An 18259-nucleotide genomic window follows, 5' to 3' on the forward strand; every position below is an offset into this window, starting at 1 on the left:
ACCTTAGACAGTGGTATTCCTTGAGTAGTGCCATTCCACCTAGAAACACTCCACACGCTCCCATTCCTTGGGAACCACTATCTGAGTGCTCTGGAAACAGATCTCCATATTTATTTAGTAGGCTAAAGCCCCTGAATTTGGGATTTACTCCTAGTTTTGCCCCTATGTATTAATATTATCATGAACAATTCATTTAAATTCTCCAAATTACATACTAATAAAGAGACTACAGCACAAACAAAGCTAGGGACAATTTAAGGTTAAAGAAACATTGAAGAAATCTTAGTATTGAAGACTTGCTTAAAGTCAAGAATCACAGAGCTTGAGGAATGCTTCCTATGACAGATGGCCTTCACCAAATGCTTACCTCCTAGAAGGAACATGTTTAGGAACTGCTGTCAGACACTTAGGTATACAAAACCAGAAAGGTAAAAAATATAATTAATTACTGAATATATGGGAAGATAAAAAGAAGAGGTTCCAATATGAAATCTCTTTTTAAGAAGGTTCGACTCCACTGTTGTATGTTATGAGCAAATCATACGATTCAAGAAGGTGGAAGCTATGAGAAAAAACACCTCCAGGTAATTTCATCATTAGGTAAAAACAAGATTTCCTCTATAAAGAAGACATGGAAAGACACCAAAGCAACCTGAAAAGTCACAGAAACAGACTTCTCACCTCCTTCAGATATGCATATTTCCAGCACTGAATCACTGACAAAAGCAAATGAATAAAGCTCACAAATGACGCTAAATCCCAACTCATGACACTGAATCCCAAGTCTGCTATTAAGAAATATCACTGTGCAGTTTGTTAGGATGCCAAGTCAACTGTTTTAGTTTGTCCAGACAGACAACAGCCACCTATGATACTGCAATAGTTATACTTGTAATTAGTCCCTTGTTCTCATCCGCAGTGGATGGGAAGACAAACTGCATTCAGTGTAAATAAGATTTTCATACTGAATGGGCTTTCATTTCATGGTTCATTTTTCCAAGCATGAATACAGATTTTAAAATTAATTTGACATCTACAGACAAAAATTTTTGCTACAATACACTAAAAGTAAATCTGACAGACTACTACTCTTCTTTGTATTATTTTAGTAGAGCATGTCCTTAAATTATAAACAAACTTACTAATACATCAAAACTAAAGCAGTTTTCAGAAACCTACCAGGAGGTTTCCAAGCAACTTAAGATTAACAATATTAAAACCTACCTTTACACGTTGATATAACCTCAAACTGCGTGTCCAGAACAGCAGCTGTAGATTCAACTCTATCTGCAGCAAGAATGAAGTGTTCTCCAGTAGTTTTACATTTCACAATTGAGTATCTGCAATGCAAACATGCATTTGTGATACTAAATAAAGAAACACCACAAAGCTACTGATTTTTGAAATGCTTCATCTCTTTAAAAGACACACAAGTACATTTTACATGTCCAATTCACTCGTAAATCTCCAAAGAGTTTCAAGGTAACTTTGCATCATGAAGTAAAAAAAAATTAGGCAGAAATTAATATACTAATAGATATAGAACAAAGCTCACAATTGTGTCACTTAAAAAACAAACAAAAAAACCACAAACCAAACCAAAACAAACAAAACACAAAAAAGATGGTTTAAGTAAACTGTAATGGTAGTCCAGAACATTTTAGCTTTGCTGCTAAATATCAGTAAGACTGACACAGATCACTGAACTAAGTTAAAGACACCTACGCTGAATCTGGCATGTAACAAACTGCTTGATTGGCTGGCACAGTCCAGGGTTGCGTGGTCCAGACTAGAACACTAGCAGGGGATGATCCATCTACAGATGTAAATTAGAAGTACTTTACTCACAGTTAGAACAAAAATAAAAGCTGTCAGTCTTTAAATCCATCAAGAAGTCATACCTATCACAGAACTCAGCTTAGGTGGTGACTTTAACAGCGGGAATTTCAAGTACACAGACCGACTGACGTGCTGCTCATTGTACTCGAGCTCTGCCTCAGCCAAGGCTGTTCTGGGTAGATATCAAACAAAAGTTAACACACTGGAACACGAAAAGCTATCAATATCCTTGCTAAAATATTGAAGACAAAACAGTAAGTTGATCCTTACTTTGCTGAAGGGGACCAGAATACAGGTTTATAGTCCTGATAAATGAAACCCTGAAGAGGAAAGGGAGGGGAAGAAAGAAAGTCAGGAGAATCAAAACTCATGACAAATCAAAACACACTTCAACAAAAGTCCAACATACCTTATCATACATTTTATAGAAGACTCTCAGCTGGTTTGCTTCGTACTTTGGGTCAAATGTAAGGTAGCAGTTGGCCCAATCTGCCATTACACCCCAACGAATGAAGGCGGATTTCTGTTTCTCAATTGCTCTTTCTGCAAATTCTCTGGCTGAAGGGAATAGTTCCATTAAGCACATAGTTTAGCCCACTAAGATCAATAAAATACCGTTTAAAATACCCTATTGATGTTCTTCAGCAAAGTCAGAGCTGAACCTAGTGAAACTATGCAGTAACTGTTATGGTTCAAAACAAACATTTCAGACTAGTTGTAACAAAATGGCTGCAAAGAGTAAAGAGATTCAGGAGTGGCACTTTGAATACAACACAGATATTAAGCACCTGTCTTTAGAATATAAACTTAACTTTTAAGGAAAAGGGAAAAAATGAGTATATTTTGTTATGAAAATAATTCTCAAAACACATTCTCAACATAAAATAGAGTGAAAGTTAACTCCCTCTGTTGATGCTGATCCAAAATTTTCAAAGTAACATGCATCTGAAGATAAGTTTGCCCATTTCAGTACCACAATTTCAGACTAAAGCAGTTTAAATTGCTCACTACAAATAGCTTTGCAGCTGAACGATGATGTGTTTCAACACATATGGTATTTGAAATTATTTCTTCAAAACAGTTTCCATATAATGCTCCATATAGACTTTCTCCAAAGGGATCCCCCCTATAGTTTTGCAGCATTGTTAAAAACACAGTCAATAAATATATTCCTACCTATGATACTGAGCCAAGCTGTCCTGATGGAACCTTTTACATGCATCTTTTTAGCTCCTAATCAAATTCAGCCTTCAAAAACCAAAAGAATGTTGATCTGATAAATACCAGCTTCCTGCCACTGCACAGTTAATCAAAACAGACATCCAAATTCTCTCCCCTCCTTTTGTTTTTTTTAAACCCAGGGTCAATGCTCTGCATGTCCATTACAGCAGCAAACTAAGCCTGTTCAATTATCCCACTTCACAGGATTCCAGTGTACTCTATCTGCTTGGCAGATAGATCACATACAGTGATCACAGAAAATGCCACCAATAGCTAATACAAAAGCCCACAATAAAGTAAAAATGTTATTTATAAAGCATAAAATACAAAACATGAGTAGGACATACTAACACTTAAGCCAGCTTTTCCCACAAAGATACTGCAGAGAGCAGTTCATTTACCTCTCTGCCGAATTTCCATCGGTGAAAGATTTTCAGCTCCTTTGACTTCTGACAATGCCTTCAACTCAATTGGCAATCCATGACAATCCCACCCTGGCACATAATGTACTTTATAACCTCTCATCACGTGGAAGCGATTAGTGATGTCTTTCAAAATCTGAAAAGCCACAAGGGTCTGTTATCACTTTAGCTCCCCCATGTGGAAGAGCTACATTTGTGATTGAGATCCTCCTGTTTAAAAAATACAGATATCAAAGGCTCCATGATAAACTTACACGTAAGACCAGAAGAGTTATGCATTCCCCATTCCTGGCAGTGTTCAAGGCCAGGCTAGACGAGCCTTTGAGCAAGCTGGTCTAGCGGAATGCGTCTCTTCCCATGGCAGAGGGTTTGGAATGAGGTGATCTTTAAGGTCCCTTCCAACCCAAACCATTGTATGATTCCAAGACCATGCATTTGTGATTTTTCTTGCCCATCATTTTGTATATTGGCAGAACCTCAGAAGACCTTTGATCAAAGGAATTCACAACCAGAGTAACTGAGAGATGCAGTTTATACACTTGCAAGACTTGAAGTGAACAAATCCTACTTGCTCTCATTTTTAAAACATTGAGCTGGATCTACAGCACTGGCCTAGTGCATTTTGCTGCAGCCCAGGCTTTGGTACTGTAAGAAGCCATGGGTGACATTTTAGTCTTTCCCACTTTGCAGCCAATGTAATATTGTTCTTCTCAGGACTGAATCTAAAAGTATCCAAAAGTATTTAGGAATAGCATTTCAAAGCTGAAATTTATTTTTCAAAGTCATCAGCATTTAATCATTGTGGTTCCATTGATCTAAATACTCAGATAAAATAAAATAAAGGCGACAGAACAAACTTGCAAAACACTCAAAAGAAAAAAAGAACAGCAAGGCACAGCTCAATCCTGCATTACAGCAACATCATTACACGTACACATATAGAAATGTACGTTCCCTCATGTGTGTATGTGTGGTAAGTTCAATACACAAATAAGTTGTGCATTTAATATTGCTTAGGAATGAACAACCGGCTGGACTTTCTCTAAGAAGCTGTTCTGTTCTGACTGAATGAGCACTGAGCATGTGGTATTTATAGCATGGTAGGGTATCCGTGTCACCAGGGCACCACATGGAATCTACATCATCACATTGTTTTAAAAGCCCCATCTACCAAAACCCCAAACATTTTACAGTGTTACTGATTTAAAAGTGAATGGAGAACACGGAGCACACCACAATAAGTGTTTACCACTTCAGAACAGTAGAGTACGAACGAGTAAATATTTACTTTGTTTAACGCATGGCCAACATGAGGGTCTCCGTTGGCATACGGTGGTCCGTCGTGCAGACAAAACTCCTGCTTCGCTTTCCTTTGCCTTTGCCACGAGTACAGCTCTGAAAAACCACATTTCTGTGGAGACAACAAGAAAAAACACCAAAATCACCACAGGTCTTTGCACTTCCGAAACTTCCAAAAATCCAAATCTGGATTTTGGCTAGACAGCAAAATGCACAACAAAAGCAGTCGGGCAAAACAAGCTTCTCCACAAGAGAAGACATCAGTGGTTTAAAAGTACTTAAAAGCCTGAGGGAGGTGAAATATTAGGTCTGAGTCCAATACGCTGGCACTGCGCTATCAGGAGGGTCGGTACTCTTTCTCCAAAGAAAACTGTAGCAAAGTTGTGGCTCTCTGAACCACAAATACCTCAACATCCCGAACCTTCCCACCCTCAGGCGGCGGGGCCAGGCAAGAGCCCGGACCCACCACAGCACGGCGAGCCCGCACACGAACCTTCGCCGCCACCCCGCCTTCCTGCCGGGCCGGGGCTCGCTCGCACCCCCTGGGGCAGCCCCACGGCCCTGCCGGCACAGCCCCACGGCCCCCCGGGACCCGCACCTCAGGGACCCCGCCCCGGCCGCACCTGCTGCGTCTCCAGCTCGGTCTCGGGCTGCAGCCGCCCCGGGAGCTGCGCGGGGAAGCGGCTGCGCGGCAGCAGCACCGTGTCCCGGTACCGGGAGTCCTCCCGGGTCTCGGCCGCGGCCTCCGAGGCGGCGGCGCGGCCCCATCTCCGGGCGGCCCCGGCCCGGGCCCGGCACAGCGGCGGCGCCCGCCAGGCCCGAAACATCCTCAGCGCCGCTTCCGCCTGCGCGACGGGCCGCGGGCCGGGACACACCGCGCAGGAGGGCGGGAGGGCGGCGACTCGGGGCTCCAGAGGGGCCGGGCCAGCGCTCCGGGCCCGCTCGGAGCCGGAAGATTTGGGGCGTTCCCAGGTGTTTCTGTGAGGGCGGCGGGTTCTTTCCGAAGGAGCCGGCGCGGAGGCCGCGTTGCGAGGCCGGGACTTGGGTCCGTCCTTGGCAAGGCGGGGGTCGGGAAGCTTGGAGCGCCCCTCGCGCTGCTGGAGAGCGGCGACGGAGGAGATCCAGGGAAAAGCGAGACTGGAGACGGTGAGTTGGCTGCTGCACTAGCAGAGCTGCTCCTGCCACCCACGACCACCCGTGGTGTGCCCTGCCCTGCCCCGCTCCGCTGGATGCACTGGAGAGCCCCGCGCAGTGCTCAGGAATTCCAGCTGCGCTGCAGGCAGTGCACCACCGGGAATACCGATGGCAAGAGAATCAGAACAGGCTTTTTTTTTTTTTTCTTTTTTTTAAGTACAAATTCAAAAGGCCTCTGAGCATAAAACCTCAATGTTACCTTATTGGTGAAATGATGTAACACAACCCTTTCCCACCTGGAAGTCTGTAGGTGAACCGCAGAGGGAGCCAGGTATTCACACTCCCGAGTCCTAGCCTGCGTCTGCCGGGTAAACATTGTTTCCTGACATAATGGAGAGTTTATATTCTGCTAAATGTGTGCCGAAGTTTATTGTAAAGAAATAGGGACCTCTGGTCACTTGGGTGTTGAAGAGTTCCGAGCAAGAAGTTGTGGCTTAGCACTTGCCTTTAGAGACAATGCTCTGTGTGATGTCCACTTTCTCCATTCATCAGGCAAAATCATAAATTTGGAAAATGGAAATTTGCATAAAAGGGGCTGAGATAGCAATATCAACAAATCCATTATGTGTGCTTCGATAAATTAATTGTAGCCAGCCTGTAATACTTACAGACATCAAAACTGAAAAGTGGAAGAGAAGCTGGAGAACTCATTTATTTTGATAGCTAGCAAATCAGGCTGATTTGTTGAGGCCATTCAATAATTTGGTTGCTAGGCCCGGAGAAAGGAGGGATAGTCTTTGGAGGACAAGGTGTGTTTTGACAATTATACGCAAATTTAACTTGAGGGACAGTTGCTGTGCAGTCTTTGTACATTGTACAGTTTTCTAGGAGTCGAACTATTTCTGTCCAAAGCAAGCAATATATTCTTGAATGTCTTGTGGAAGTATACATTAGACATTGCCCTCATCAGAAAGAATGTGCCATAAACTTAAAAGTCAACTAGGTAATTTGATATCAAAAAGCTACAGAGGTGAAAAACTTACAGCCAACTAGCACGCACACTTATCTAACCAAAAAGGTCCAACACACCAGAAGATGTGCCATGCAGGAGATGCAGCCCTGTAAAAATTTAAGACACCTTTTGCAGTAATAACATACTTTGCAATTCAATAATTAGTTCCTTTGTGTTGCTGAGGAGGGAATGTTGAACCTCCCATTTCAGTTTCTTTTAACAGATTTTGTTTTTTCATAAAAATATTTTAACTTTTAAGGTTTGCCTAGAGATTTTGGGTTCACCACAGAAAGTATATTTGTTTGCCTTAGGAATGGCCAAGAAAAATGTGCCCAAGAAACATCTTGGGTCAAGCTTCAAGAGTGTAAGATGGTATTCTGTATTGCTTTCTGAGTCTTTTGAAACTTTATGCAAATGTTAAATAAATCTAGTCTTTAAAACAATTAAGTTTTAATCTCATTTTATGAAGCAGGATCAAATGTACAGTAAAAAGTCAAATGACTAATGAGAAGCTGAGCCTAAAATGTTAATTATCTTCTTCTGAGCTCAATTCTTTAATCCAAACATCCCATCTAACATGCTATTTTATTGCTCAGAAATACTCATATTCCAGATAGTATGGATTGAACTACATTCCATTTTTCTTCCTGGTAACTTCTTTCACGTGATGGTATAGACTTAAAATAGTGTCTCTCTGCTCATGTGCTATGACACGTGTTTCCTCTACTACTTCCAGCTGTTTGGGAGCCACTTTTTGCCACAGGTGGCATTTCCAAAATTTCCTCTGTAACCATTGCTACCAGGCCAAGATAGCCCAGCTGTGCACTTTGGGTATGGACCTTGGCTATTCTACAGAACTCCAGAGCACTTTGCTCCTATCCCGGAGCAGTAAATAATAATTAACATTAGCAACTGTGCTTTTTGAGTGTACTTACACAATCACTCTACTCCTTCAGCTTCAGAGAGCTTCTGACTTTAGAGATAGAGGTATTTCTAAAGTCGTCAAGAAGTTCTTAAATCAGCTAAATTTGGGATTTTGATACCTCTGACATTGCCTTTGCTGTGAACAGCCATGAACTTGGTTTCTCAAGGAAGAAAGGAAAGGTGGTATGTAATGACCTGTTGCCACTTACGCAGTGCTTGCTGTAATTGCTGCAAATACTGATTGTGATATTGGTGAAATGATTGTTATATTACACTTCCCAGGTAATATATCTTCAGTGTGGTGATTGGTGAGTTCCTCTATGTTTTGTTCTGGCTCTGTGCTCAAGTGTTTGCTTGGAAGTGTGTCACACATGTGAGCCCCACTCAAAAAACATGTTGCCTACACAGATGGAAAAAACTGATAAGAAAACATAAAAGGCAATTAGCTTTGCATTTTGAAGAATACAGTGTAGTTATCCATACATTTTTTTCCTGGGGCACAAAAAAAGCTGGGAGGAATGCTAGCCTTTCCAAGAGTGATACTTACTCTTCAGTTTGGGAACTGAAGGCACAGTGAATTGCACTGGTGTGTGCTGGGGAACAGATGTAGAAGACAACATGATAGGGAGAATGACAGGTCATGCAGTATTGAGGGAGGAAGAAAGATGTAAATAGATTTCTTTAGAGAAATCAGGAGAAGTTAAAGAAATACAGAAAGAATGGTAAAATTCAATGAACAGACTTTCACATACAAGTTTGCAGTATCTGTGTATCATTAACCTATTTTTTGTCCACAATTAGGCCATCTACAAAAGCCTATATATTTTATATTTAAACAAAGGAAAATAATAGGTGAAGTTGCTCATGTCATCCTCTCTGGCAGCCTTGTGCTTGAATCTGGGCACAAACCATCGCTGTATATTCAGTTCTGAGAAAACGAACTTATGTTCAAAATGTACAAAAAATGAGTACCGTGTGTTGACTGTGCTTTTCCTTAATATTTATGATAGAGTTTCTGCTGCTGTTCTTTTTAATGTCAGATTTTATTTTACCGAGAACTAGGTTCACTATCAGACAGAACATGGATATTTGCAAAATCTTGTTTAACATAGCTTTATATCCCTGTGTTTGTTAATTGTATTTTTAAAAAAGCCAAAGCTCACTTTGTTACTACTCACACTGGCAGCTACCTGCTTTCCCCTTTCTTGTCAGTTTAAGCTGTATCTTTTTGGAATGTTATGTAAAATATTTTACTTTTTGTCTTCTCGTGAAGAGAGAAATGTACAAGTTTGCTCTTTGTTTCTTTTCAGCCCTCAGGATGGCCTCCCCAGCTCTGCTCATGCGTGTGGTCGCCTCTGCGTATTCTGTGGCAGAAAAAGCTGCAACAATTGTTAGAAGTGTAATGTCTACAGGAGACCTGGGGATAGTGGAGAAGGTATTGCTTTTACTTTGTTCCAATTTCTCTTGTTAATGCTGAGTTAGATACAGGTCAAAGTGGTATTTTTGAAAATCAGCAACTGGGGAAGGGAATACAGTCCTCACCCCTCTGAGACAAGAAATATTCCTTGTTAAGGGATTAAAAGAGCACTAGAGAAGTGTCTTTTGACCAGCATTTCTAAAGAATGTTCAGACACTTAAAAGAAACACCATAATTTTGTCCTGATTTCCCTCACAAAACACAAGCTCTGGATAGCACGTCAAAATTCATAATAATGCATATTTCCTGTTAGTTTCTATACCTATGTTCTAACACCTTAGTACAGCATAAAATACTGTGCCCTTGATGAATTTTGGATTAGAATAAATCAGTGTTTGTTTCCTAAAACAAAGAAGAACCTTAGATTTTATCGTAAATCACAGTTTTCAAAATGAAATCAGAGCTTCAAATTTAATTCTAACTAGAAAAAAGAAATTAAATTACAATCATCTACATGAAGTTCTTAATTTGCTGTAAATTAGTAAGTTGCACTGATGAGCCAAGATCTTTGTTTCGATTACAGTACTAGAATAGATGGAATTAACTTCTGAAGTTTATTCTAGATTTACAGGTATGTCACAAGATTATGGACTTCATTAAATATCTTTATTAGTTTTGGTCTTTACATTGAAGTAATTGCTGATATTTACGTTATTCAAACGTGATCAAAACTAACAGGTGATATTGGTTCTAAATGAGACGTTATATATACTTTTAATTTTTTTTAAATGAATACTACACACAGAAAATAAGATCAAAAACAATGACCAACAGAAGAGGTTCCTGTTTGAGGGACTAGAGATCTTGAAACTCCTGCAAGCTTCTTGCCAAAGGTGGCTGCTGAAGAAAGAGGAAGAATGCAAGAGAGAGAACCTGTATGTGCCTTTGCTTTGCAGTCTGGAGGGAAGAGATGCACAACAGAGAGTGCTGCTTCTCATCATTCATCCTCTTTCTGCAGCCAGCAAACATCAAAACCAATTCCAACTGGCCCTATTGGAAGCTTTAGAACATCTAGGAAGGCAATGTTTCACCTTTTCCCTCAACACAGTGACCTCCCATCCATTTATCTAGTGAGGAAAACAGTTCAAGGACAGTTGAATTTTTAGCTAGCTCCTCTCCTTCCTTTCCTTAATATCCAGAATTTTCTTTCCCTCACTCAGCTTTAAGCTCTGTATTTATATTGCTTCTCTTTGTAGCACTTGCACTTTTTTTCCCCCCCAGTTGGTAGGTAGACACCTTGTCCAGCCATTGTCACATTACTGATGGCTGTTTTGAAGAACTACTTTATCCTGGTTTATTAGGTTGATGTCCTGGAATGAAGGACATTCTCTGCAGTAAACCTGATCTTTCTGAGTCTAAGCTCAGGACCAATTTCAATCAAATTTATTAGGGGATGAGAAGGAAATGTCAAAGAAAAATATCAAATTTTGCAAAAATTAGCAATTGGGTAATGGACAGACTAGGATTTGAGTATGCAAAAATTAACCCATAACATGATTCCAAACGGAATATTCCATTCCTATGGCTAACTTCCATAGCTGGATAAAACACTTTTCATGTTGTCAGCAAATAAGATACAAGCAGATAAAATAAAACTTTTGTTTGATTCAATTAAGATGCAAATCTTGGATGAACTTTGTCTTTCTTGATGCCAGTGCTAACAAAATTATTTCTTATTAGAATGCTATCTCTGGACCTAAAAGGCTTCTCCATTCATAGATACATGAAGATTAAGGCGAAAATTGTTAATAAATGACCCACTTTCACTATATAGCAGATTTTCAATTTTTAAGAAATTAGGGTAACCCATGTGGCAACGTGTTTGGCTATGTCATATCTTTTGGGAAGGCTTGCACTCATTGTTTTATATCATCTTGAGACACCAAATCCACTGTTTCTTCTCAAGTATTTTTTGATGGAAAAAATGTATGGATGTTACTGACCAGCTAAATTTCCCTGGTTATCTTCTGGCCTTCCGTGGTCTTTTTGTGCTAGACTAAGGAACCATTCACTAATTAGAAGTTTATAGATCATAACTGTTCCTGTTACATTTTTTTAAACAAACTAGATTAATTGGACCTTTAAATGACCTTTGATTAACACTTCCCCTATATTTCTCCTCTTTCCTAATTTTCCACATCCATCCAGCGAGCCTTAGAATAATGATTTTTTCCCATTAACATCTTCATTTTTGCCTTTCCCTCTTCATATGTTGTATCTGGGTTCGTACTTGTATTGATTCATTCTGTACATAGGGTAGTATTTGCACAAATACGCAGTGAGTACAATTGCATGAGAAGAACACAGCAGTAAATGTCGTTCTAATGTCATACCAGTCTGTCTTAGCTCTGGGGTACGCAGGGAAACTCTGCTTCTTGCAAATTTTAGCCTACCTCTCACAAAAATCACTTACTAGGTTGACGATTAATCAAACAAAACTTCTTTTTCATTACAAGGTAGATATTCAGAGTGCTGTATGGGCTACTGTGCTGGTATGGTGTATTTTTTTCATACACAAATTCCTATCCATCCTTGGACAGGCTGGACCCAATGACTTGCAGACCAAAGCTGACCGACTTGTACAAATGAGCATTTGTGCTTCCCTGGCACGGAAGTTTCCCAAGGTGACAATCATAGGAGAAGAAGTAAGTACCTGGTTTATTTCATGCTAACAGTATGTATTTCACTAAGTGTTAGTATTTCACACTAACAGTTTATCTTGCTCTCAGTTGCACTGGAATTTACTTTGGCAGGGTTTAGGAAACCTTCTGTTTTAATTAAAAACAACCCAAACAAACAAATTTCCATCCCATTTCACCTTTTCAATTCATTAGCTTTGTCAAGCTGCAAGCAAATACACAGTTCTAAAGCAAACTGAGGTGAGTCCAACACCTTTCTTTAATAATTCTAAGAATTCTTTTGTTAGGATCTGCCCACTGATGATGTAACTGAGGAATTAATTGAAGATGGGCACTGTGAAGAAATACTGAAGAAACCTTGTCCTGCTCAGTACACAGGAATTAAAGAGGAAGAGGTAATACGATAATGTAACTCATATGTTACTGATTTTAGCTAAGAGTGTGTTAATAAAAAAGGTTGTTTCAATGTTGTCAATGTTTCTTTTTCATTTGAAAACTGAAATGTAGTTATGAGAATCACAGCTCCAGAACTGGAAATGCTGCATGTCCCTTTGTACAGTAATGGGAAATAGAAATTTGCTTCTTACAGTTTGTGATTCCAATTCATTTGGAAAGAATCTAGTTTGGACATAATGAAGTAATCTCATTTCCATGTTCAGTTTAATCCTTCATACTTCAATTAAGAGATTTGCTGAGACATTCTTGTCAATTTTTAAGCTTTTCTTTTTGGTGTAAAATACTATTATAGGCTTCAGTCATATAATAATGTTAAAACTTTGGATGTCTTTATTTCCTTACTGCCATAAAGAAATAAAAGCACTAAAGTAAAATATATACTTTGCGTGATAATTGACATGATTTGTGTTTGTTAATTTTATCCTTACTTTTTAATTCTTAAAGCTTGTAATATGGGTTGATCCCCTGGATGGAACCAAGGAGTACACTGAAGGTTGGATTCTCTTTTATTTCTGCTGATTAAAAAAATAGCAATACAATAAAGTAGCATATACATGTAGATAATTTTATCATAGCAGTTACAATATTGTTTCATAAGGCTGATGTTTCTGTGCTTTCTGAGCACTATAGAATTTTTTTAATCCTTCCATTCAGTTCTAACCAGGACTGAATATTTCTGATGGGCTACTGAGTGGTTATCATTTCAGGGTGCAAAGAGCTGCTTTTGACTCCTGGCAGGTTAAGTTTTTAGTTAAATTTACAATTTTGCAAATACTTCGAATTGAAGGACTAAATCTCCCCTTCACACAGGAATATGCTGAATTTTATTTCATCCTCCTCTTCAAACAATCCAAATGCCACAGCTGTATTTGTAGCCTTTTCAAAATGAAACAAACATCTTCCCACAAATCACAGTTCACTTATGGGAAGAAACTGTTTTTGGCAAAGCCTAATTTGTCTCCATAGAAATAGACCTTAAAATGAAAGGGAAAAAAATCCCCCAACCCCAAAAACCAGTAGGATGAAACCTCACTCTAGCCTCCTACTGCAACCTTTAGTTGACTAATGTGAAATTTTTTAGGCAGAGTTTTTTCCCCTTTTCAGCCAAAGAGATATACAACTGCCAACAAATTGCTGGTTTCGAAAATCACTAAAGAATTCCCACCACAGTTATAGAAGAATGTCATCATAGACTGCTATTTAGTTGCAACTTTAAACTTCTTTCTCATTATATGATAATTATAAGGTAGTTCTATTAAGAGAACTCTATCTGGGACATTTTTTAGACCTCAAGACTAAATTACTAAAAAAATCAACCAACTTATTACACCTGAAAATTGTGATCAGTATTGGAATTTTTAAGATACCATTCTGTGCATCAATTCATGGACTTTTACTGGAAGTTTATTTTTTTATATATATACTTTGTCTTTTTAAACATAACTACATTCATAATATTTCTGTACAGGTCTCCTTGACCACGTAACGGTTCTTATTGGAATTGCATATGGAGGCAAAGCAATAGCAGGAGTTATTAACCAGCCATATTACAACTATGAGGTATTAAATTGTTGGTTTATTTAAAAGCATTAAGTGGTTTCTAACTGTTCCTTCTAACCCATTTCGGTTAGGACACTTTCAACTCAAAAAATGGCGTGTAGTTGAGTTAAAGTTGTAATATAAGGTGTTGGGTTTTTTATTAAATATATACAATTTTAAATGTTGGTTTCCAGGAACTGAATGTCAGAGACCTACTTAACAGCCATACTGAATCCTAAGGCTTGTGCAGTCCACTAATACAGTATATATTGCATACATGCTGTACATGCTACTACAGTATATGTAAAGTACACACTGTAAAACAAGTACAGATCACTGGTTTTGCAGTCTTTGCTAGAAATTTTTTAGCAATCGGTCCATTTGTGATGTGTCATAACTGCTATAAAACTGCAGCCCTAAATAAACCAAGCTGACAGCTGGGTTAGAGTGTATCATGCCAGGTTTCAGGTGTTAAGTACAGGATGGCCAGCCTACTGGTATTTACACATTTGGAGATTATTTCAGTATTATCCAGGGGGAGAGGGGAAGCTCATGATGCAGCCTGATTAATTTAACTCACTGGAGTTTAAAGAAAAAGGTCTTGAGTGGATGTAATGCCTATCATGTTCTATGTGGTATGTATCACAAAATATTTAAGATTACAAGATATTTTCAGTTGCAGATTGTGCCTGAAGTACAGAAATACACAAATATTAATCTGTCAGTCACTGGAGTTAGGATGTAATGCACCAGCATAAGCTCACAGATAAGAAAAGGGTAAATGATGTTATTGCCGTAGAGGGAAAGAGAGCCAGTTTCTCACTCCAGGCCCTAAAGCAGGTTTTTTTAAGTGTCATTGTTTAAGTATATAACCCAGTGTTAATACTATACTCCCTGAAATGCAAAGATGCCTCTAGGTATTCCTTTCGCTTTGTGGTCTAAATGCTGATCACTGTGATTAACCATCACCTGGACCTGTGTACCTTTTTTGCAGGCAGGAGCTGGTGCTGTGTTGGGCAGGACAATCTGGGGAGTCCTGGGCATAGGTGCCTTTGGATTTCAGCTCACAGAAGCACCTGCTGGCAAACACATCATCGTTACCACCCGTTCCCACAGCAGTGCCCTGGTAAATGAGTGCATCAGTGCCTTGAACCCAGACACTGTCATCAGAGCTGGAGGAGCAGGAAACAAGGTATGAAAACTCAAAATCTCCTGTTTTACCAGGAGGTGGCACCTTTGAAAAAAAGAGACTTTTTACAGAAATCATTTGCTTACTTGCATGAATGTACAGGAGACTTCCTCCTCCTTCCCCAGCACAACTCCTTCTAGCATTCAGTCTGCTGTGAGGTAGACAGAATTTGTGCAGGTGTATCTGTAACAGTGGCTGTGCTGGTCATGGCTGAGGTCTGTCTTCCCCAGTATTCTGTTTCTAGGGGTGAAAATAAAAAGTTGTAAGACCAGGATGACTAAATGGGAATTCAATTTAATCACAATTATTAGTCATGTCCTCCAGTTCATGTTAATACAGTTTTTGTTCCAACTATCTAGCAGCACATATGAAAGGATAAAAATACAAGCACACAGTGGTATTTTTTGCAAAACTTGTCTGCATACTCTTTTACTACCAGTTTTAAAGCTTCGTTTTGTCATAGCTGTCAAAACCAGACCTTCTGATCTCTCTTCTCCAATATGTGCAAGGCCCAAAATGGCACTAACACAACAAGTAGACAGTTTCCACTTTATTTTTTTAGTACTTGCACAAGAAGGGAATTTGTTTCTGAAATTAAGAGCAGATTTTCATCCTATAGAGTGTATTTACAACAATCAAAAATATTGAATTGAGTATGGTAACTCAGTATAGCTTTCCAAATCTTAATACAATTTCTTGTAATATCAAAGGAAATGGCTGATGTTCCTTTTCTGACTGTAAGTACATAGAATAAGTGGATTTAAACCCTGTTTCCTGGTGTTATTTCTACCTGTTTCTAAATGCCTAGATCCTTTGCAATGATTGCCACGCTCTATTCATAATAGGTCATTCAACTTATAGAAGGCAAGGCATCTGCTTATGTATTTGCCAGCCCTGGGTGCAAGAAATGGGATACGTGTGCACCTGAAGCTATTCTACATGCTGTGGGAGGTAAGTTAATAGCATTCAAAATTCCAAGATAAGTGACATTGCATCAATTTTAAGTTATTTATACTTTTCATAGGAAAAAAAAAAGAATTCCAAACATGTTTTTTGAAAGAAAAATGACAATATGTATGTATTTTTTAATAGTTATGACTCACTAGGAGCTTTGAGCCCTCTGAAATCAACAGTAATGCCAATGGGTCAAGCACATTATGCTCTGAAAAGCATGACATGATCTCTTTTGCTCTGGACTAATAGAGTCAACAACTATCAAATAATCAACAAAGCCAATTCCAAAATTTTGAGTATATTAATTTTAATATTTTCAAAACAAATGGCTTTTTTTTTCCTGTTGGCTACTATCTCACAGTAAAATCCTGCTGCCCTACTAACTGGATATAGTAGTTTATTATTAGTAACATATTATGTAATATGTGGACATTGAATCATTCAAAACAACAAAAATAGGTCAAATCATGTTGTTCCTCAGATATACAAACTCCACAATTGAGTAAAATTAGTGGCCTCCAGACAATATAAGCCACTTCACCTATCTAGGTGTAAGGGGTTGAGAATTTATGAAAAGTCTCACTGGCAAAGATTTGAAGTATATTATTATTTTTTTTTCTGCTGTTCACATTGATAGACCTTTTACCGCTATGTGCTAAAATTACGAGGTTTTATCTCCTCAATTCTGTCAAGCAATGGTAACAGGCTTCATAATGGCACTATTTAACTCTATTTAACTCCAACTATTTAAGTCTGCAGTCTCTGGAGTTGATAACTGGGATAGCTTTACACAGGTTAGCTCAAGCACAAAGCAGCCCAACCAGTGTGGAGCGGCACAGTGCTGTATTTAGCCTCCTTGTTAAGGAGGTATCTCCTGGTTGAAATTTTGTGTGAAGATCTCCATTTTTCTTGCTAACTGGTTTCTAGAAACTCATTAAAAACCAACTGGTGTGTTTCTATATTATGTTACAGTTGTATAGACTTACCCTGGCTTTTACTTGAACTGAGGATTTTTCTTTCCTTCTTGTCAATGGTCAATGTAAAAGCTGGTCAGGGAGCGTTTTAAGTAATCCATGAGAGAAAAATATTGTTTTCCTTTTTCTGAGACACAAGGAATTTTAAGTATCGTTGAAAAAAAACAACAAACCACTAGTTATTGGATTTCAGTCAATAAAAAACCCGTTGTGCTTAAACTGGAAGCAAAGACACTTCACATCTGAAGACAGGTGTGTGTTCACCAAGGACTGCTTCTTTAGTTATATCACTTGAACTAATAAATTCTCTCTTCCCAACTCTTTTTTGCTGGAATATATTTTTTTCTTTCTTTCCTTTTTTTTTTTTTTTTTTTTGCAGGCAAGATAACTGATATCCGTGGAAATTCATTTCAGTATAACAAGGAAGTGAAACACATGAATTCAGCTGGGGTCCTCGCCACTTTGAGAAATTATGACTATTATGCCAGTCGTATTCCTAACACTGTGAAAGAGTCTCTAGTGCCTTAAAGCAGGGAAGCATCTTCACTTGGCCTGGAAGGCTGGGAAAGTGAACTTGGGGAAAAAGAAAGAAAGAAGATAACTGAGCTTGAAATCTTGTTTTATAGAATTTGAACTGAATTCTTTTATTAAGGTGTTCAGTAATTTCAAAATTACACGGAATCCGTAAGTAAATGTTGGATCAGATTGTTTTGCTGTTTTTAGTAGGCAACTTTAAAATGGTCACATTTCTTCAATAGCTATATTCTGTATTCATTGGGAGTTTTCATTCTTCATGACTGTGCATGATATACTGTAAATCATAACACTGCAGACCAAAAATCATCTAAAAATTCTGGGCACAAAATCACTTTAGTCATTCACCTGATCTTGCTCAATGTATGTAGGCAATACAGGTTACTGTGTTAAATACAAATGGACTAAGGATTTGCCTGGATGGATTTACTCATTTGTTATAAAGTTGCCAGTTTGATTCTTAGAAGTGAATCTTTGAATTTTTCAATCTGCACTCAGTTTTGGGATGGCCGAAATTGTTATTTGTGGTGGGTTGGGTTGTCTGAGTTTTGCAGGAGGCAGGACACAGTCCATCTAGGCCTTCAACGTCCCATATAGGGGTTCCTGGATCATTGGATCCATTGAGGATCAGTGAAGTGTTAATACA

General features: G+C 38.7%; 2 protein-coding genes across 2 annotated transcripts in view; one reads left to right on the forward strand and one right to left on the reverse strand.

Annotated features, from left to right (window-relative positions):
- Window positions 1-5672, reverse strand: part of IARS2 (isoleucyl-tRNA synthetase 2, mitochondrial) — a 28973-nt gene extending 23301 nt beyond the window's left edge. The window contains exons 1-8 of the mRNA XM_064648169.1: window positions 5405-5672; window positions 4771-4893; window positions 3462-3618; window positions 2249-2397; window positions 2110-2159; window positions 1902-2011; window positions 1726-1816; window positions 1225-1340 (exon numbers count right to left, since the gene is read on the reverse strand). Of these exons, the coding sequence (XP_064504239.1) occupies window positions 1225-1340; window positions 1726-1816; window positions 1902-2011; window positions 2110-2159; window positions 2249-2397; window positions 3462-3618; window positions 4771-4893; window positions 5405-5608 (1000 nt within the window). The 5' untranslated portion in view covers window positions 5609-5672. The remainder of the gene's footprint in view (window positions 1-1224; window positions 1341-1725; window positions 1817-1901; window positions 2012-2109; window positions 2160-2248; window positions 2398-3461; window positions 3619-4770; window positions 4894-5404) is intronic.
- Window positions 5673-5689: 17 nt separating this feature from the next.
- BPNT1 (3'(2'), 5'-bisphosphate nucleotidase 1) lies at window positions 5690-18079 on the forward strand. The gene is made up of 9 exons (XM_064648173.1): window positions 5690-5927; window positions 9162-9286; window positions 11869-11973; window positions 12255-12362; window positions 12868-12916; window positions 13892-13983; window positions 14957-15154; window positions 15997-16102; window positions 17459-18079. The coding sequence occupies exons 2-9, from the start codon at window positions 9170-9172 to the stop codon at window positions 17605-17607; spliced, it is 924 nt and encodes a 307-aa protein (XP_064504243.1). The 5' UTR covers window positions 5690-5927; window positions 9162-9169; the 3' UTR covers window positions 17608-18079.
- The last annotated feature ends 180 nt before the right edge of the window (window positions 18080-18259 follow it).

The sequence above is a fragment of the Pseudopipra pipra genome, chromosome 3 (genome assembly GCF_036250125.1).
Source record: "Pseudopipra pipra isolate bDixPip1 chromosome 3, bDixPip1.hap1, whole genome shotgun sequence".
In the NCBI taxonomy this organism is placed as follows: Eukaryota; Metazoa; Chordata; class Aves; order Passeriformes; family Pipridae; genus Pseudopipra; species Pseudopipra pipra.